We start from the raw sequence: 19,759 nt of genomic DNA, 5'->3' as shown, positions 1-19,759 counted from the left end.
TTCTCCCTCCAACGTCCCTGTTCATCTCCTTTCCTTTCTCCTCCAACCCTCGTTTTGCCTGTTTACAGAAACCCATCCCGACGACTTCTAGCAGCGATATTCGACAGCTGGCACTTCCACGACTCTTCGCCCATTCTTCACGGTCGACCTACTTCGAAATACTCGCATGATACGGCCCTAGTCCGATCGCGCCGCACCGAGGGAATTGACTTTCGTTCTCAATTTCCCGTCCCGTTTCTCCCCTCTCAACCAGTCGCTCGCTTCAAATCAACGTAAACGTCACTCGACGATAACCACCATGAAATTCTCTTCCATCGCCAGCGCTGCGACAGCGCTCCTCGTCTCGAGCGGTTTCGCCAGCGCTGCATACTCCATTGCTTCCGACGGTACATTCATCCCTCATCTCGAGCCTTCGACAGGCCCCGGTCTATCGCCTTACTAACGCCGTGCCCAGATGACATCAAGGCCACCACAAAAGGTCTCGCCTACGACCTCATGAGCTTCTACGATGGTAACTTGACTGGCCACACGCCCGGTATTCTGCCCGGTCCTCCGCCAGCCGGTGATTACTACTGGTGGGAAGCTGGTGCCATGTGGGGAACTATGATCGACTACTGGCACTTGACTGGCGATTCGACCTACAACGACGTTGTCATGCAGGCCATGCTTCACCAGGTCGGACCCGACCGCGACTACATGCCTCCTAATTACACTGCCTCGCTGGGTAACGACGACCAAGGTTTCTGGGGCATGTCTGCCATGACTGCTGCCGAGGACGGTTTCCCTAACCCACCCGAGGATGAGGCTCAATGGCTGGCTCTCGCCCAAGCTGTTTTCAACACCATGGCCAGTCCCGACAGACACGATAACACTTGCGGAGGCGGTCTCCGCTGGCAAATTCCTCTCTCCAACAACGGATATAACTACAAGAACAGTAATGCTGACGCTCACGCCTCCAACGAACCTGATACTGATTGCTTATAGGTATCGCAAACGGCTGCTTCTTCAACATTGGTGCCAGACTAGCCCGGTACACCAGGAACCAGACGTATGCCGATTGGGCCGAGAAGACCTGGGACTGGATGACATCCGTTGGTTTCATCGATGCCGACTACAACATTTACGATGGTGGTCACGTTGAGCAAAATTGTACCGATATCAACAAGGCCCAGTTCTCTTACAACAACGGCGTTTTCATCCTCGGCGCTGCCATGATGTATAACTACGTAAGTGGCTTCTACTCATGCATCTAGATGAGCTTGATTTTAACTTCAACCCAGACGGACGGCGCCGCCGCGTGGAAGACACGCTTGGACGGTCTTATCGAAGGAACTTTGAAAATTTTCTTCCCCAACAATATTGCATTCGAGATTGCTTGCGAGGAGCACAACACCTGCACAACCGATATGCTGAGTTTCAAGGGCTACGTCGCCCGATGGATGTCGGTCACGACGCAGATTGCACCATACACTGCCGACAAAATTCTCCCAGTTCTCAAGACATCTGCAGATGCTGCTATCAAGCAGTGCACAGGGCAGGACAACCAACGAACGTGTGGCTTCAAATGGAGCTCCGGCGTGTACGACGGCACCAAGGGGGCCGGCCAACAGATGAACGTGCTCGGCGCCGTATCATCTCTGCTCATCGGCAATGTGAAGGCACCAGTAACAAACACCACTGGTGGTATCTCCAAGGGAGACCCCAACGCCGGTAGTCACTCGGACAATCTACTCGGCACAGAAACGCCAGTCACAACGGCAGATAAGGCCGGCGCTGGCATCCTGACCTTCCTGGTTCTGGGATGTGCGGCCGGCACGTTTGGCTGGATGAGTTTCGGAGCGTAAATGGGTTGATGAGCGCAACATAACGACTTGAATTTTCTGCGTCATTTTCTTGACATGTAGCAGCACCACGGTCCTGCTGGCGAGTCATGCTCGCAATAGGGATATACCGGCGTCGAGGCCAAGGACGGCCTGGGATTGTATTTACTTGGCGTTGACGATTGTACATTTGTCCCAAAACGAATATTGGGCAATGCGGTTGTTGGATTTGGTTCCATTCTTCACACTCCCCTGCGGTAGTAATGGGCACTGGATAGCTCACGATAGTGAGGGGTCACTATAGTCTATAATGTAGCTATACTACGACACACATAGGTTTCTAGAATAGACACTCTTGTCAAAATGAACCATAATTGAATATTGCGCATGCTGTATCTATTTTCTCTTGCCCAGAGCAGGCCAGCCGTCTTGGGCACATGCTGAAACTGACCGCATAGAAGTCCACCAGCGCCATGACGCCATCTCGTCCGAGGTTGGGGCACTCGCTGGGCTCAGGCGCTGGACCTGTCATCCGCACACGCAAACTTTGGGTGCTGGCGCACTGCTGCTTCGCACGGCTGAGCATATCGGACAGTTGTTCTGCCCCTCTGACCAGACGTTACAGTCTACGTCATCTCGAAAGCTGTCGTCCTATCCTGCAGCGGCAGCCGTTTCAGCAAAGGTGACTGTGAGCCATGGCATAACGGTCGCCTAGACGTTCGAGAAGGAATTTTGGGAACAATGCCAAGTCCCCTTGATAATTCTGGCCGATGTTTCTCCGGTTCGTCAATTTTCTATTTGGCAGTCTTTGGTGTTTGAAGTTTCTCCGCTGTGGTGGACTTGGCCAATCACAGGGCCGGAGAGACTCATGGACGATCCCTCTCTCAGGTCAATCAATCTCACACCCCCACCAATCAATCGTTCACTCACACTCTCTCTCATCCAACCTCTCAGTGAAACCCATAGGACTATTGTCAACAACGTTTCTCAATTTAGCTCATTCCAGTCTTTTCTTCTCAGATTGATTGGGCATCCTCTTTCCTCCATCTATTACGAGTCTCGCTTGACCAGTCATAATCCCTGCCACCGAAAAACAACCGGGAGTTCAGTAAGCATGCCGATCCCGGACTTTGCCAACGAGGCAATCTTCCCAATCTTTGAGGGCCTCCCCATCGAGGAACCCGGCGCCGCCGATCCACCCTCCTACGCCGCATCCTCGGAGCCGCCCTCGTATGCGCCGGCCCCCTCCGACCCGCCATCCTACACGGACTCCCAATCCGGCTCCGGCACCGCCAAAGCCTCCGCTTCCTCATCCTCCTCCACGGCAGTCACGAGACCATCCTCCCACGACGCCCGCGAAGAATGGTTCCTCATAGCGCAGGTAAAACAAAACATGACCATCACGAAACCGACGCTCGTGGTCGTCGATCGGCAGCAGACAGAGTTCGCCGTCACGTTTGAGGACCGCGGGATCGATTTGCGGCCCGTCAAGGGCGGGTGGACGATTGTCGTGCCGCGCGGGGTGAGGACGGCGCCGAAGGGCGGGAAGAGGGGGTTTGTTAGGGTGCCGGAGGGGAAGGGGACAGGTGTGAAGTATATCCCTGGCGGGCTGGAGCAGATTGGGGAGTTGGGGGCGCGGGCGAGGGAGGATGGTGGGCGGTGGTTGAGGGAGTGCGCTGGGTGCGGGAAGGGGACTGGAGAGGGTGAGACGTTGAAGAGTTGTACTGCTTGTGTTGTTGCGAGGTATTGTGGCAAGGTGAGTCTTTACTTTAACCTCATTCTCGTGCTGTTTCCCCTCGCTGCTTTTTGACTGGCTGGCGGGAGTGATGTTGTGATGCGGACGTGCTGACGATGATTGACTACATAGGAATGCCAGAAGGAGGATTGGAAGAAGCACAAGGGGGATTGCAAGGTTCTCAAGGGCATGGCGAACGCGTGGGGGATATGATGCGGGTAGACGAGAGGAGTTTTAGGTATGATTAAGGAACTAAAGAAGATGCTCTGTGTCTGGACGGCGCAGACCTATGACAAGAGAAGTGGTAGTGGACAAGTTCAAGCCCGTTGCATTGATGATATAAATCACTGTGGAGGGCTCTAGGTAGATAGTAGAGCTAACAATCACTGCTGAGCGACCTGGGGACAAGTAGGTTGTTAACCAGACAGAGCATTGAAGCAATAATTCAGTGATAAATATCCGATATGCTATAAGGGAGTGTAAGGTAAAGCATGGCTGACACCCTTCTCTACAAAGCAAGCCTAAGCCAAATTCTCTACAACAAACATCAACATGTAACGAGAACGTACAAGAACGTCAAATGAGCGACGCAGAATTGAACACATGTCTCTCCTGCCCAGTCACCCCCACACTCACCCTCGTTCCAAGAAGAAGCAGCTCAGAAGTAAGCAATCCGAGCCCCAGAAACCTGCGTATTCCACGAAACATAATCATTGTCATTAACGCCAACGAGCTCGAGCCCCTCCACGGTACCAGGCGCCTTGCAATCCGTCGGCGCGGTCAAGTACGCCCCGTACGTGGCATCCCACGTAGCATACCCGCCCGCAACGACAGACAACCGCCCGATGTTCACGTTCCTCTGGTTCCCGGGTCCTCCCGCGCCCCAGCCGGGCGAGCCGCCGGCGGGCGCGGGCTTCAGCGAGGTGAAGACGTCGAGCTTGCGGCTGCCCGAGACGCTGGAGGTGGCGGCGTCGAGGTAGAAGTAGAACTGGCACTTTTTGCCGGCGGCGGCGGGCGGGTAGGTGAAGGTTAGGAGGGCGGTGAGGTCGTTGCCTGCGTTGGAGGTGGATTTGGAGACGACGGCCGTGCCGTAGGTTGGGGTGATGGCGCCGGTTCTGGTGTTGTAGGTGAAGGTTGAGGAGGGGGTGAAGTAGGTCGATGCTTGGCGGGTTTCTAAGGGGGATGCGAGGGCGGAGGTTACGGTGAGGAGGAGGGCGAGGACGGTCTTGGGGAACATTTTGGTGGAGGTTTGGTGAGGGTTGGTGAGGGTTGTTGAGTGTTGGTTGTGGGATGGGATTTGACGATATTTGGAGCTAGTAGGATGGTGGTATTCTGTGAGCTGGGGATGGTGGTGATGAGGGTAGATGGGCGTCCAGAAAGACGGATGACCCTTCTTGTATTTATAACTTCATTCTATACGACGAAGCCCTCAAGACAGCTTTTCATCTCGAGACTTACTGCACCCGATGGGAATCAGGCAAAAGCAGAGGTATCGTGGCATTCCCCAGCTCTTCGAAATCTCACATAAGGTGGTCAAGGGGTCTGAACCGGGTGTCCTCACGAGATGGCGCCTCACAACTTTCTCACCGATACGTCTCGTAAACTGACACAGCCCGACTTGGCTTTCCACATTTCAGCCTTCGGGTGAGGTCTCCGTCAGCCCTGCAATTCTCTCTCTTAACCCCGCAACTCATAGCAATAGGCCACATAAACCCAGTAGCCATGTAAGCTTAATTTGAGAAGCGGTATACGAACATCGCCCAATGGGATTTAAGTCCTACAGAGGCCTTCATCATCACGCGATGATGTTTAAAAAGTCTCCGCAAGGCGTTCCACTTTGTTTGTTGGAGTTGGGGTATGACGAGCGTCGTGTGGAGGAGGCTCAGCTCTGGGAGCTGGAACTCTCACGACCAATCAGCGCTGTTGAAGTGAGAAAGAGGCGTCCTATCAGAATATCGTGGGCTCTGCATCGTGGTGGCTTGATGGCTTATTTGGAGGTGGTGGCACGGCTCGATTTCGGTTTGGCTGAGCTTGCATCGGCATGACCTAAGAGATTCAACCTTGGCCCTGTGGTTTGGGGGAAACTTCGTATCCAGATGTTTTCTTTGAGACAACGATCCACGATGGAGGGTCATCGGATTGGGTTGGTGGGAAAGAAAAGACCAATGGTCTCAGATGAAGCTATTTTGAGGAGTAAGCTTCGGGGGAATGCGAAAGTGCAACTTTCGAAGCCGAGTGCCTCGCGATATTTGCGCACACGGCCCGAGATGGCAGTTTAGAGGCAGTGTGGAAGCCGAGTTGAAGGATCTAGGCAGAGGTAAATCTTGCTTCAAATTTTGGTCTGCCATGATACTCAGATCGCTGCGAAGATAAAACAGTAGCGGAAAGGGATGTCTGCGCATTGATTCCCAAGCACATTGATGCCAGTGAGCCCCCAAATCCCATTGGAGCTTGCTGTCCGAATTCGAAATCGCCCAGCACTCCCTTACAGCTCGTGGAGCGATGCTCCCAAAGCCAGAGGCATCCCTGATGTGAAGTTTGCCGTTCTCAAATCCACGTGCGACTCCAAGGGACTGCCAGACCACTTCATCTCTTTGTGTCATTTTTGGGCATTTACAACATCGAGGGATGTTTCTTTAGAGCTCCTGTCAACAATCAAAGACACCAAACATGTAATGTGCCATGCAGTAGAGGCCCTAGATGATCAGAAAACCAGAATAAAACTACGTCGTGGCGCCGGTAAGTGTCGTCTTGAGTTCTTGATCTCCCCGCTACATTGCACCAAGTGATCCTAGGCCACTCCTTTCTGGGCCATTCACCATCAACACCATGTTGGCCCTCAATCCATACATCTACGCCATTGTCTTCAATTGCATGATCGCTGCAGCTGATGCCTCCATGTCGACTATAATCAATCCTACGCGTGCTTATCAACTAGAGCAGGAGCACTGGAATAATCTCCTACCCCCATCACCGACCACCCACGTCTCCGAACGTCCGACAGATGGAACCCATATAGGTCCCCTCGAAGCAGCTATAGAAAGGCGGGAGCAACAACCTTGCGTCTCCGTTCATCTCTGTACCGAAAAGGATTGGGAAGGTGACTGCTGGTGGGCCTGTTTCCGAGATGGCCTGGAGACGTACCCGAACTGGAACTGGGGTGGCAAAGTCAAGTCCGCTCGCCCAGGTGAAGGCGCGACATGCAAGTTCTTCTTGTGAGTTTTTGAGCCTCTTGATTCTGCCTCTCTTGCGAGTGTGAGTTGATGCTGATGTTATTTCAAGTGGCCCGGATTGTAGCATGCGAACAAAGAGGCAAGATATGAAATGGCCGGGGGGCAACTTTGAGGGCTTGGGTGATTTTGGTATTGGGTGCTTTTATTGCATGATGGAGGGACCAAAGAAGTCATACTCGAATTCAAGTTGATCCATACTACCTTAGTACTTTAGGCGAAGACTACCCCGAGGACCCCTCATCTCTGGTCTTCAACTTCTTCTGCTGCTCCTCGTGTCTCGCCGTGATGAAATCGCCATCTTTTTGCAAGATATCATAGTCGTCATCCATTTGGTCTATGCCGCACAGGTAAGTGTGTGCAACTCAGCCATCCAAATCTCCCAAGTGATTAGAAGCAACAAAATAAAAGGCAACTTACCACGGACGTCAATGTTGAACTTTGCAATTTTCACAGAGATCTCGGAATCATTCAAGTCCGCGACTTTGGCAGTAGATTCTGTAAAAAAGGGTTCCCCGTCGGCAAGAAGAAGAACTCTGCGATCCGGCCATATATCCGTTCTGTTACGTGATTCAACGAGCACCAACTGGGTGGTGTCTTTGTCCGGATACTCTACATTCCGGAAGCCGCGATCATCGTCTTTGAAGTCTCGGTAGCCTCGGGGGTTGTCCTCAAAGTCATAAGTCAAGCATAGAACCGCATCGTGTCTGAGCGGTTTGTCGGGTGACGGCTCTTGAGCAATGGTGCTCTTGGTGTTGGGCCGCAGAACTTCTCGGACTCTCCATACAAAGTGTTTCGAGGTCGTGATACAGGGAACGAAGATTCCCGCCGAAGTTCTGAGGACGGAGAGATACCAGGCGGTTTGCGAATCACGCCCCGAGCGGATAGTGACCCTAGAGCCATCGACTAATTGCGATCGCCCTTGACTCACATGGCAACATAGCCCAGCTCCCACCACTGGAGCTATGGTCCAAAGACCATCTTGATCTTTCCATGAAGGGTCGTATGGTTCGACTCGCGGCCCCTGAAATCTTGCGATATAACTTAAGTGAGTTTATGTTCCTAAATTACATGCATGGTCCGGGATGGCAACTTACTTCTGTGGCATAATTCTCTGCTCGCTCGCAGATCGAGGTCCAAAGTCAATGAGTTTGTAGATGTCATGACGAAGGTAGTGTGTTTTGTCCGCATTCGTACTCTTCGTCTTGAATCGAAATTGCGCAATGATTTTTGCTGACTTTGGAATGTCAATGAACTTCGAGACAGTAAGTTGAGATGCTTTAGTGAACAAGTCGACGACATCTTGGAGCTTATTATCTCCACTATCTTCGAATGAGTCGAGGATCAACTTCATCTCTTGTCTCTATCAAAACGTTAGGCAGTAATTAAATCACCATCAACTTAACTGCATGTAGTATTCTTACCCCGATAACTCTCCAATTGTTGTAATCTCCAACTGTTGCGCACCATTGTTGTGGGCTGTGATAACGTCAGATCACACACGGAGTTTTGGAGCCAAGGGCTCGTACTTGGAAGCCAAGATGGTATTTCCACCAACTGCTTCGAATACCACACTGTCGTCGCTATCTTTATAGCTGCGAACAATGCTCTGATCGGCACTTGATGCGATTTCTTTCTTTGACTCCGCCCCAATGATGACTTCCACAGGCTGTGACTACTCGTCAGTTTTTACGGTACTTAATAGAGGCGTAAAGTCGTTTCAGGCAGGATGCATACAGAGGAGACAGACATCCCGATAGCGTGCTTAAAGGAACACCGGCTTTTTTCTTCGTCCTGGGATTCGTTGCCAACCAGAGCTTTTGTCGAAAGCAACATTCCCCCGAGAATGACCTCGTGGCAGAAAAATTGTCCTATAAGGTTTCAACAATTTCGTCTTGTATGAGAAGGAAGCTGTATCATGGGGCCATCACGTACCAAATCTTTCGTAAAATTTGCGAACGTCTGTCTCGTCCGCTCCCTCACCTAGCTCCTTGATCTTTTCAATGCCATCTGTGAATGCTTTGGTCGGAACGAGATCATCCGCGTTAAGAAACAAAGTAGCTCGGGGAAGCTAGGCGGTTATAAGCGATGTGAAGCCAAGTAACTTAGTTCTGGTAGCGCGTTGCCTACCTTGTATATACCGATCATGCTCTTGATGGACCTGTTGCTCCCTGACGACTGCTCACCTTGGGAGTCGAAGGACTTTCCGCTAGCCACGTTGATACCGATTCCTGAGTAACCGAGGGCGATTTTATTATCCATAGAAGCCTTGTCAAAGCTATTGCGAACAAGAGAGTGCTTGATTCCGCTCTCAGTAGTGACGACATCAATTTTTGAACCGTCCGTGACCCCGTAATTGGGAATGGCGATCTCAACCTCTGCAGTGGAGACTGTGCTATCTGGGCTGTAGTCAAGATTCAATCCTGACTTGAGACGGAATGCTATACGAATATCAGTAGAAGCTCGTATTGTCAAATATCAACAACGAACCCGGTTTTGGTGCCATTTTGATCTCAGTGCTGACCGGATCAATATACCAGCCGTGCATGACTTGGCAGTTCTTCATGACGAGTTCCCACTGCAACTCATCAAGTGATGACGGTGAGATACTGGACTTGACGGTTAGGTATCAATCGTGAATCAAAGTTGACGTAAAATGTGTTTAAACGGATCACTCTAACCTGGAGGTCTGTGGCGAAACTGTGTCAGTCAATCAGTCAAGATCCAGATCCATGGTTTCGTACCTCAGCCTTTTGAACTGCTTTATTGCTACCCAAAGCTGTCAAAACTGTCTTTGGCTGATCTTCATCGAAACAAGATGAAGCGTCTTTAAACCTGAGGTTGATCGATGGGACGCTACTCTCATATGGACATGTCTCATCCTTGATTTGTTGGTTCAGTCTGGGTGTTCAAATGGTGAAATTGAAAGGGCTCAAACTTACAAGCATCTTGATGTAGTCGTCGAATCTGGTTTTATCCGAAAGAGGGGTTTCATCCGGCAGGCAAAAATGATGTTTATCTTTTAGTTGCGACCTTCATGTTGTGGTGTTAGAAGTGGAAATACAGAGTGAGTCAAGAACATGGTAGACTTGCATTGCGCTAATTCCGTCTCTCAAGTCCCAGAGTGTCCGAGAGCCTAGGTCCTGGATATCAATGATGTGGCCGCCTGCACGTGCATCTTCTGGAGGCGACTTCATCACTCTGAGAGCCTGAATCGCCTGCGACTTATCATTCTTGATTTGGACGATCCTGATGATGAAATCTCCAGTCTTGTAGATGTCCTGTACTGTCTGCGCGTTGTGATCCTTCTTCAGACCGTAGTAAATTCTCACATCCGACTGGGGACTTTTCGTAAGCTTCGATACCTGCCCCACGTATTCCAAAAGAGTAAGGTCATAGTCGAGGAGCATAGATGACGGAGAACTCCATATGTCAAACTCCTTGGCCAGACCAATTGCAATCATCCCCTCTTTGATCTTAGCCATGGTGATACCGTGCATCCCAACGTTGGCGTTGGCGTTGAAGCCGCATTTCTTCAATAGCACGGCGAACCCGATGGTTCCCGCAGGACTTCCCGTCACTGGAAAAGACGTGGCATTAGCCTTCGCCCCAGAAGATGACGTAGGTGTTGCTTTGTCTATGCGTTGAAATGTCAAAATCGTGTCCGAGTCACCCGGGCTTTTTGTAGCACCGTTGAAAGTATTGGCGCCGGGTGTCGACGGGGGGCTGTTGTAAGCACTTTCCATGACAAGTAAGTGTGGTGCAGAAGTTGAAAGGAGGCGGCTGGTCCATATGATAGAGCTTCAGGTCCATGATAACGTCGTAGTCTCTATTTTGTATCAGGGGCGTAGTCATCGTTCTAGTCAAGTACGTCCACGCTCCAGGCTCCAGCATTGGGTACTCACCATCGTTTCTATGGTCGCGTGCGTACCTGCCGGAACCACGAGTAACTCACACCGGAAACGGCCTGGATAGAATTATGGCTTTCGTTTGTCTCACTACGGCTCAGCCGCATGGTGCGAGAGATGGGTTGGTTTCTTGGCGTATTCAGCCTAACTGGACGAATGCAGGTTGTCTTACCCCGGACTTTTGTCACCTATCAGCCAGGCTAGTCTGACATGAAAAACACGCATCTGAAGCAGTGCAGGGGGAAATGCCGTGAGCATCTATATAATTCTGTCTCGGGGCTCAAGGCATGATTCATTTTTCAGTTGCGAAAGCATTTCCGTTGATCTTCAATTCGCAACAAATCAACAATCCAACCATGGCAGTGGGACTTCCGACAAGCGCCAAAAACCCTGTTCAGAACAGACTGCAGGTTCTGCAGGCGCAGTACCCTGAATATCATGTCGTAATCTGGGCTTCTGCTGGAGGATCACTCAAGCTTCTGCCCGGAACGCGATGGGTTCGCAAGGGAGTTGAACTTATTCAATTCAGTAATCTTTTGGGCCTTACTACAGACACGCGCCATTTCGAGTACTACATTGTCATTGAGGGGGCCTTTCGATACCGCAACAAGTACATGAAAGCAACCGAGTGAGTTCCAGAGTTCACTTTGCCCGAGTCACGAACTCCGGCACTAGCTGACCATTCATAGTTATCGGGATTACGTTGGCTCGACAGCCAATTTTGACTTTGAGAAGCGGCAATGTGTCATGCAGCCCAAGTGAGCATAGTAGTCATGAGTCAAGGCATGACATTTCCCAATCTAACATGCTGACAGAACCGATTTCTGTGCCAAATCTTGGATGAAGCACCTCCCCGACGACATGTGTGTAAAGGATTTGAGCTTACCGGGAACTCGTTGTAGCAGTGCCTCAACCTATTGGATCAACGATGTCGCGAACATCGACGTCGAGCCAGAAATCAGCGATAAGAAGCTGAGGTTACAGTTACTCGGCATGCACAAGTGCCACAAAGACAGTATTCGCACTCAACTTCAAAACGGCGTTCGGCTGCTCGACCTACGATGTGACGGAGAACGCAGACTACGGCACGGCCCTCTGGTCCTTGAAAAGCAGCTCGAAGACGTACTTGATGATGTCAGGGACTTCTTGAAAGACAATAAGAATGAAACCGTCATGATCATGCTCAGTTTCTCATCCGCCTCCGCAACGTATGACGCCGACAAGCATTGGTCCGAGGGTTACAGCATCAATTACGACGATCTGCCGAAGAACTTCAACAGAGACTTCAAGAGGGATATGAAGAAAGAAAATCTCTTGTACACAGGCAAACAATGGCCTCTTCTTCGCGATGTTCGCGGAAAGGCTGTCATCTTTCGTGGGTGGGACGTGGATTCTGAGGAAGACCGATGGGGTTTGGAATGCCAGTTGCCAGTTTGGGTGGCCGCGCGCAGTCCCACATCATCCATCAAGGCCGAGGATCTTGCTGCCCAGAGATGGGAAAGTCTGGCAGGAGACTTCAGCAGCCGAGACTCACTCAAATCGATAGTGCTGGCAGCTTGTCTGCATCATGATCCGACAGACGAAACAGGTTGGGTTTCTCCATTACAGACGGCCCCTATCCTTCAGAATAAGGCGGTAGAACACCTCAAGAACTCTACGAGGAAGATGAAGCATTTGTGGGTGTATGGTGATGATATGAAGGAGAAGACAAACCTGGCCATTGCCAAGTTGAACTTCTGGGGTTCAGACGACGAGGGACCCAGTCGGCCACTGCCGCTGACAGTTCACTCGGCGCCTTCAAAATTGATCACTACTAAGTAATGGTGGGCATCGGTATCATCATAGAGATAGCTTGGGGGAAGCATGTGATTAGCTGGTTAATTTGACTGCTTTGCTTATTGCCTACCAACAAATCCTGTGACTCTGCCAACGTCCATAGAGGCACGCGATAGGTTTCCGAGATTTTTTTTGCAGCTAGACGCAATGAGAGAGGAACAGCAAGTTCCTGTGGAAACCAGCACACTAACTCCCGGCAGTCGAGAAACGGCTTCTCCAGTGCGGGACCGGACCGATCCCGCCGCAGTGTACATGGCTCACTCGAGCGATAGCTGCTCTAAGAGGCCAAGTGAGACAGTCATCTTACATGGGCTTGGGCAATGCGGTGATACATGCGGGTGAAAGCCGTTTGCAGTGTGGTCTAATCTTCCGGTGGCAGGGCTGAAGTGAGACGCATTCTTGTAGTACTAGGAGGCTTTTGGTGGCGTTGAACGATTTGATGAGACACGGCGCGATCTCTTTTCCAGGCAATTGGGGCCGAATTGAGTTGCAGATGACGCTTGGTTTAAACACACATTTTTATTTCTTAGGCGTGACCAGTCTCTCGAAGAATGATCAACAACTGCCTTGGCGTGCTTCGAACCAAGACTTGAATCAGTGGAGATAGGATCGACAAGCCAGCCAGCCTACCGCTTTCATAATAGCTTGCTGACCGCGGGACCACGCGGAAGTATGCCGTGAAATCAGATCTAGAACGAGTCGACAGATGTATCTCTATACCAAAAATATGTACCCCGCTGACGATCATTTGTTCGAGGCCTCTGTCCAGCCAGGCCCATCGCTTTGTCTACCTGGCCACGGGATGCTGGGCTAAATCCATTGAATCACTGGCTTGATGACCTTTTTAAACTTGGTTAGCTTTCGAAGAAGACGAAGAAATTGGACGGAAGCTATGACAACTTACTTTTCCGGCAGCCATTTCTTGTATGGCATGGTTCAACTGTGATGCTGGGTAAAACCCAGCTAACTTGTCGATGGGGAATCTGCCTTCTTGGTGCATGGAGATCAATCTGGGAATGAACTCTGCAGGAACCGCGTCTCCCTCAATTATGCCAACATATTTCTTGTTCCCAATCAGGAACTCTTGCGGGTCGAGCTTGATTGTGGCTCCTGGGGGCGGTACCCCAACTTGGACAGCTGTACCCAGGGGACCGATGCAAGCAATCATGTCTTCAATGACCTTCAAGATTCCAGTGCATTCTACAGCGAATGTTGGACCCCCGTTGCTGATTTTCTTGATCTCCTGGACTACATCGCTGCATTCCCTCGAGTTGATTGTGTGTGTGGCTCCAAGCTCCTTTGCAAGCACGAGGCGTTCGGGAACAATATCGACGGCAATAATCTGCCCGGTTTCGAGGTAGCGTGCCGCCATCAACGCCGCAAGACCCACACTTCCGAGTCCGAAAATGATAATGGAGTCTTCTTTGCCCGGCTTGACGACGTTCATGACCGTTCCGGCGCCGGTCTGGAGTCCGCATCCGAGTGGGGCATAGACACCCATGTGCTCGACCGCCGACGGTGGGCACCGGACCACTGATTTCTCGTTGACAACAGACATTTTGCAGAATGAGGACTGCCCGAAGAATTGACTCCGGACAGCACGGCCATCGGAAGCCAGCCGAGCTGGTGTGCTGCGGTCGCTTACCCGTACAGAATTGATGTTGATCATTGACGATTCTGGGCAGAGTGCAGAATGACCGCTCGTACAGGTCTTGCATGATCCACAATGATTGAATGAGAGGAGAACTGCGTCACCAATTGCTAGGTCTTTGATCTTGACGTCTCTTCCAATGTCGCGGACTACACCAGCTCCTTCGTGACCGAAAATGGCAGGAAACTCAACGAAGGGAAGACCTCCCTGTTGTGTTACTATATCGGTATGGCCTGTGATACTGTCAATGACTGATGCATGAGATGTTCCCAGGTTATCGTTGAATTTGACATACACACTCCACTGTACTTCATCTCAACAAGAACCTCATTTGGTCGAATCTCATCAAGAATGATAGGAACCAGCTCAAAGTCAGCGTTCAACTTGTCCACCACATATGCTTCTGTCTCAATATTTTTCAACCCAAGCAAACTTGTCTTTTGGATCAAAGAAGCTTTATCTTCCACGCGCTCGACATGCTCAACATGCTCGGTCGAAGACTTTAGACCTTGAGTCATGCCTGGGGTCACCCCCAGCATAGGTGTTTGTTGAATAGTAGCCATCGTCTTTGGTGGTTGAGAATAATAAATTGGTGAGAAACTGAATGGTGTCCTCAATTGTCGAGATATTAGACGGACTCGGTATTTAAGCACACTCCGAAAAGCGCCTGCGGGAAATCAACGCCCGCAAGTATGGGGATTGACATCTGCCGCATTCCCTACCCTCCCAAAACCTGATGCCGAACACACCTCGGACAGAGTTCAGCTTAGCAGCACCCCGCAGAGTTGACCGGTTGGCCCGCGCAGCCATCTTGGCGGAACGGTTGTTGTAGTCGGGACTTATAGACAGGGCAATCCCCGACCAGGAGTCGCTTATCTTTCCAAATGCCTAGCTCCATGCGGGGTATATTGGGGCTGGAGTTAGTCGTGTGGGGTGTTGAGGAGTAGTGAAGTCAATGGATGTGGTTTCGCTGGCAGGGAAGATGAAACTTTGGGGATCATGGGATGAGACCCCACGCTTTTCTTTGAAGACTGAGTGAGGCAGCGCAAAACCTTTCTAGAACGCGTATGTGTTAGGACGAACAGCAATCCCCTGCGTCTTCCCGTTCGGAAGTTGGGTTCGGGAGTGACATCAAGATTGGGTTTTGGAAACCTGACTCGGTTAGTTTGACATATGCTACCTCATTACTGCAATGATACTGCAACAAGTTGTCAGAAGTTTTACTTTTGAAGACCAATTTGGTTGCCTAGTGCAAATTTACTTATTTTCTGATCTAGGCAACCGACTTCAATCCTTGATATCTAGCACTAGTAAGCTTTTGAATCTCAATCCAGGAGTGGTGGCAGTCGCGTCATAATGGACGAGCACTTCCATCAAAAACGAGAGCCGACTCCCCAATCCCCCGCAGTTTGAATTTGGTAAGCAGCAAGTGTTAAGAAGTTTGGTAAGTTTCTGAGAGCCACATAACTTGAGCATTCAACTCTTGCCTTATCTACACGTAGGCATCGCTCCAATCTTACTTTGATTGGTACAGAAAGCCGCTCTCAGGAACTTCATTCTCTCACTGACTTCATAAAAACGGCGCACAATGGCCTCAGATACATGTAATTAACACAGAGTGACGATTACTCAAGAGGCTCTGGAGTAAGGTAGATGAATCCCAAGTGCAGGGTCGCGGACTATCGTGAATGACCTGGAAAGACTTGAGTTTTGGCGTCTAAAATCACTCGTGGATTTGTTGCTGAACCTCACAACATCTGTGGTAACGAGCTGATGTCCATTCGACATGGAGGTGTGCTGTGTTGTCGCATACTGCATTGGCAACAAAGACCCGAGTAAGACAACATGCATCTATCGAGCGCTCTTTATGTTGTTGACATTCGCCTATTCAATTCGAAAAAGAAAAACCACGGAAAATGAGTTGTATAACCGAGCCGTAAAGGGTTTCGCCGGACCGTGCCGTGGCGGCACACGGAATTCGTTGCCCGGCGTCCTAGCCCCCGCACCTCCCCGCCTTCTTATGATGCAATGTGCTTTGTCGCGGTCTCAGTATGAACGCTATGCGCTGTACAACCTCTACAGTTATTTAAATGAGGGGTTATAATTGTGACATATTAAAAAGATATTTGTATTTAGCAAATATCAACAAACCATCTTGATCAACTACACCAAAATTTGTATCAATATCTGGACGTCTGAGGCGAAGAAGCAATCAACATGAGTGACACCAAGACAGGATCGAGACTAGCTGGAAAGGTCGTCATCATCACAGGTAGAACAACCTTCACTTCCAGTCGTATCCTGGGCTTTCTGACATTTTCTAGGCGGAGGGCATGGCTTCGGCGAGGGTATTGCCAACAAATTCGCCCAAGAAGGAGCTAAAGTTCTCATTACCGACATCAATGAGAGCGACGGACAAAGAGTAGCGCAAAGCGCTCCCGATTCGATATCGTTCTTCAAAGCAGACGTCACAAATGCTGAGGACTGGGAGAAGTTGATGGATGCCGCGCAATCGCGCTACGGCCGAATCGACTGTCTTGTGAATAACGCCGGCACGACTTACAGGAACAAGGTCAGAATTTCCGCACATCTATAAACTAAACGGTTATGACTCGTAGGGAATGATACGCTGACTTCCCACTGCCACAGCCTACGGCTGAGGTAACAGAGAGCGAGTTTGACAAGGTCTTCAATGTCAACGTGAAGGGCATCTTCCTCGGTACCGCGGCGTTCATGCCGCGAGTCATCAAGCAAGGGGAAGGAGGCGTGATGCTCAACATCTCCTCGATTGGAGCTCTGCGCCCCCGGCCAGGTCTTGTGTGGTACAATGCCTCCAAGGGAGCCGTCTGCAACGTAAGTGGAGAGTGACTGATATAGATAAACGACACTTGGCTAACCAGAATGCAGGCAACCAAGGGATTGGCGGCTGAGTACGGTGCCCATAAGATTCGCGTGAATTCCATCTGTCCTCTTTTGACCGGAACTGGCCTGTAAGTTGAATTCCTCCGAGCCATCTGGTTATTGCTCATCCACATGCGTAGATTCGAATCCTTCATTGGTATGAAGGACACACCGGAAAATCGTCAGAAGTTCATTGGAAACGTCCCCTTGCAAAGATTGGGTGAGATTGAAGACGTGGTAGACGCCTCTGTATTCTTGGTTTCGGACGAGAGCAAGTTCATCACTGGTGTCAACTTGGAGGTCGATGGTGGCAGAGCTATTTGAATGAACATGAACTTGGACTATGTTGGCCACAGAGTCTTCCCAAGTGCAGATAGGTGGCTTGAAACATTACAACATCCGCGATTAAGAGGTCATCATGAACCTGTCAGCTTTCTCAGCTAACTCAAATAATTCTAATACGGCACAGTACATTTGAGTTGTACGGCAGGGCATAACTCTTAACCTTCTCGGCATATTCTGGAGTCGTTAGATCAGGCTCTTTGTATCCCCATCCCCTGTGCATTCTAAGTGGGCCATTCACCCGATCCCAGCTTGGGTTCGGCTTGCGCAAGACGGCAAAGCCTATGCGTCTGAATTCCGATCCTTCTAGCATGCGCTTCAGCACCAAACAGCCTCTGTCTGATTCTGATTCCGAAAGTGTTTCCACGATTGGCGCGCAAAATACATCGTCTCCAATTTGCAGACTGTCATCATCCAAGCTGCAGTCAGCTAGACATACGTGAACATCTGTGCCGTCTTCGACATAATCCAGTGTCCAAGCCACATCGCCATCCGTGCTAAAGCAGTCATTCCCTTGAGGCTTGGTGCCGACCCTCGCCGAAATGAGCATTACACCGAGGTCAACGAAGCCCCCCATCACCTCACCAAACGGATCATCCGTTATCGGCTGACAATGAGCTTCGTATACGGTGCATACCGGCCGCGGTGAAGCGCCGTCTCCGTACATGATAGGATTTGTAGAAAGCGATACTCGTGGCCACCAGAAGCGGCACTGGGCGTCGTTAACGATATCAAGCGAAGCCCAGGACCAGGAGGGAGCACGGGCTATTGGAGCTCTTTGACCTATACCAAGATTCATCGGATACGTGCCAGCTTTTGCAGTGTTGAACCACAACAGGCATTGAGGAAGAGACGCTTGCCATAAGCCCGCCAGGTAAGTATCGTGCGTCAGTTGGTGATAGAGTTGTGCAAGCCCGGAGAGAGCAGGTAATTTATCCTCATCCTTTGCCAGGTGCCTCATCGTGTACTGCCGAAGTATGCCTGCCCACCACTCCTCAGCCTCTGCAGCATTCTGAGGCGGCAATGTACGTCGAGCTAGCTCCTCGCGCCAGTGAGCCGCCCCCGTATTGTGCAGACATTCGCAGATATAGATTTGGTTGCACTTCCAAGAGATATCAAAAGGCCCGAATTCTAGAACTCGGCAAGGTAGCAGATACTCCTGGAATGTCCAGCCTCTAGTCTCCAGATCTGTGGGTGGTGTGAAGTGTGACGTTCTTTCTCTGATGCGCAGGATCGACTCCTTGCCATTAGCGTCACCGATCTTGATTTGATGACTCCCGTAACGCCTGGATGAGAAAATGCCACTGGCCATACTTGTTGAGACGCTTGCATAGATGGTGAAGTAGGAGTTCCGATAGATGCGGGCCATGGCCGAGTTCTCAGCTGCGAAATCCGCACCCGTTATTCGCTTTTGCTCGTCCGACATTTCGGGGAAGTCTTGCAAGATACACAACGTATCGATCCACAGGTACTCCACACTTAAACGTCGACAGATGACAATGGCATCTCGGAATGTCTTTGGAATATCGCCCCATTCGATTCCTTCCATGTGCATATGTAGGTTTTCAGTCGTGCTTGTCAACCGTGAGAACTTTGCGTCGCCCCAACGGTGGCTTAGGCAGACGTATGGCCCCTGAAAATCACTGGCCTTGACAGTCTCAACGAGTCGAACTTGGTCACTCCGAAGATCAAGAAGCCTGCGTGGATAGAATGAGCCACGAGCCTTCCCGCAATCATGGTGGTCCACACATTGCCGAAGCCATTGTTGCGCCCTCGCAAAGCTCCTATCAGAGTCTGTTGACGGTCCAAACTGCGTCCCTCTGGGAAAGCCAACCTCCTCATCCCCATTACTTGAGACTCTGAAAACGGATTGTTCTTCGGGGTCTATAAAGAGAGAGACTCGGACATAGACTCCTTTGATGAGCAAATCCATGCTCTCCTCCGTATTGGCTGTTGTAAGGCCAATGCTTCCTACGACAAGTTCGTCAAGAATCTGATCTCGTTCACCCTCGTTCCGTGCTCCCTGGAATAATGCCGGAAGACGCCCATCAATAACCGCCTCAACCACAGTTTTGTACACGCCGCAGAGGCCGCACAAGTTCATGGCAGCATGCCGGATCTGTGCGTATGTAAGCTTTCTATGCCATCCACGCCGTTTCTTACAAGCACACAAGAGATCCCATCCCGTCACACCTGGTGGTGGCTCATCGTTCGTGACTTTGTGATAGGACATCATCCGCGTCATGCAATTTTACTTTGGACTCTAGACGCTCAAAAAGGTTCAGATGATGTGGTACTGATCTTGTCGACTGAGGGCACTCGGCATGATCCTGATG

At 50.6% G+C, this 19,759-nt stretch overlaps 10 protein-coding genes across 10 annotated transcripts; 6 read left to right on the top strand and 4 right to left on the bottom strand.

The window, feature by feature from the left end:
* Positions 1-298: 298 nt before the first annotated feature.
* CCOS01_05393 (glycosyl hydrolase family 76) lies at positions 299-1,844 on the top strand (the record flags this gene model as incomplete). The annotated part of the gene is made up of 4 exons (XM_060453573.1): positions 299-386; positions 455-934; positions 985-1,226; positions 1,281-1,844. 4 exons carry the CDS (start codon positions 299-301, stop codon positions 1,842-1,844), a joined length of 1,374 nt encoding a protein of 457 aa, XP_060315345.1.
* Positions 1,845-2,190: 346 nt separating this feature from the next.
* On the top strand, positions 2,191-2,535 carry CCOS01_05392 (uncharacterized protein; the record flags this gene model as incomplete). The annotated part of the gene is made up of 1 exon (XM_060453572.1): positions 2,191-2,535. A coding segment is annotated over one exon (345 nt), but the record flags the coding sequence as incomplete, so codon positions are not given.
* A 399-nt stretch (positions 2,536-2,934) lies between these two features.
* CCOS01_05391 (uncharacterized protein) lies at positions 2,935-3,768 on the top strand (the record flags this gene model as incomplete). The annotated part of the gene is made up of 2 exons (XM_060453571.1): positions 2,935-3,576; positions 3,688-3,768. 2 exons carry the CDS (start codon positions 2,935-2,937, stop codon positions 3,766-3,768), a joined length of 723 nt encoding a protein of 240 aa, XP_060315343.1.
* A 445-nt stretch (positions 3,769-4,213) lies between these two features.
* On the bottom strand, positions 4,214-4,792 carry CCOS01_05390 (uncharacterized protein; the record flags this gene model as incomplete). Its single annotated transcript, XM_060453570.1, has 1 exon — positions 4,214-4,792. One exon carries the CDS (start codon positions 4,790-4,792, stop codon positions 4,214-4,216), a length of 579 nt encoding a protein of 192 aa, XP_060315342.1.
* Positions 4,793-6,384: 1,592 nt separating this feature from the next.
* On the top strand, positions 6,385-6,774 carry CCOS01_05389 (uncharacterized protein; the record flags this gene model as incomplete). Its single annotated transcript, XM_060453569.1, has 1 exon — positions 6,385-6,774. One exon carries the CDS (start codon positions 6,385-6,387, stop codon positions 6,772-6,774), a length of 390 nt encoding a protein of 129 aa, XP_060315341.1.
* A 235-nt stretch (positions 6,775-7,009) lies between these two features.
* On the bottom strand, positions 7,010-10,531 carry CCOS01_05388 (uncharacterized protein; the record flags this gene model as incomplete). Its single annotated transcript, XM_060453568.1, has 11 exons — positions 7,010-7,122; positions 7,206-7,678; positions 7,883-8,148; positions 8,210-8,264; positions 8,315-8,454; positions 8,523-8,656; positions 8,721-8,856; positions 8,916-9,226; positions 9,276-9,399; positions 9,467-9,474; positions 9,850-10,531. 11 exons carry the CDS (start codon positions 10,529-10,531, stop codon positions 7,010-7,012), a joined length of 2,442 nt encoding a protein of 813 aa, XP_060315340.1.
* A 518-nt stretch (positions 10,532-11,049) lies between these two features.
* Positions 11,050-12,514, top strand: CCOS01_05387 (uncharacterized protein; the record flags this gene model as incomplete). Its single annotated transcript, XM_060453567.1, has 3 exons — positions 11,050-11,321; positions 11,383-11,451; positions 11,509-12,514. The coding sequence occupies 3 exons, from the start codon at positions 11,050-11,052 to the stop codon at positions 12,512-12,514; spliced, it is 1,347 nt and encodes a 448-aa protein (XP_060315339.1).
* Positions 12,515-13,339: 825 nt separating this feature from the next.
* On the bottom strand, positions 13,340-14,743 carry CCOS01_05386 (AreB protein; the record flags this gene model as incomplete). The annotated part of the gene is made up of 3 exons (XM_060453566.1): positions 13,340-13,369; positions 13,434-14,413; positions 14,476-14,743. 3 exons carry the CDS (start codon positions 14,741-14,743, stop codon positions 13,340-13,342), a joined length of 1,278 nt encoding a protein of 425 aa, XP_060315338.1.
* A 1,654-nt stretch (positions 14,744-16,397) lies between these two features.
* Positions 16,398-17,405, top strand: CCOS01_05385 (uncharacterized protein; the record flags this gene model as incomplete). The annotated part of the gene is made up of 5 exons (XM_060453565.1): positions 16,398-16,452; positions 16,505-16,752; positions 16,830-17,033; positions 17,088-17,170; positions 17,222-17,405. The coding sequence occupies 5 exons, from the start codon at positions 16,398-16,400 to the stop codon at positions 17,403-17,405; spliced, it is 774 nt and encodes a 257-aa protein (XP_060315337.1).
* A 121-nt stretch (positions 17,406-17,526) lies between these two features.
* CCOS01_05384 (uncharacterized protein) lies at positions 17,527-19,527 on the bottom strand (the record flags this gene model as incomplete). The annotated part of the gene is made up of 1 exon (XM_060453564.1): positions 17,527-19,527. The coding sequence occupies one exon, from the start codon at positions 19,525-19,527 to the stop codon at positions 17,527-17,529; it is 2,001 nt and encodes a 666-aa protein (XP_060315336.1).
* Between the last annotated feature and the right edge of the window lie 232 nt (positions 19,528-19,759).

The sequence above is a fragment of the Colletotrichum costaricense genome (assembly GCF_030867565.1).
Source record: "Colletotrichum costaricense strain IMI 309622 chromosome Unknown Scaffold_5.1, whole genome shotgun sequence".
In the NCBI taxonomy this organism is placed as follows: domain Eukaryota; kingdom Fungi; phylum Ascomycota; class Sordariomycetes; order Glomerellales; family Glomerellaceae; genus Colletotrichum; species Colletotrichum costaricense.
This window is presented reverse-complemented; position numbering and strand designations above follow the sequence as displayed.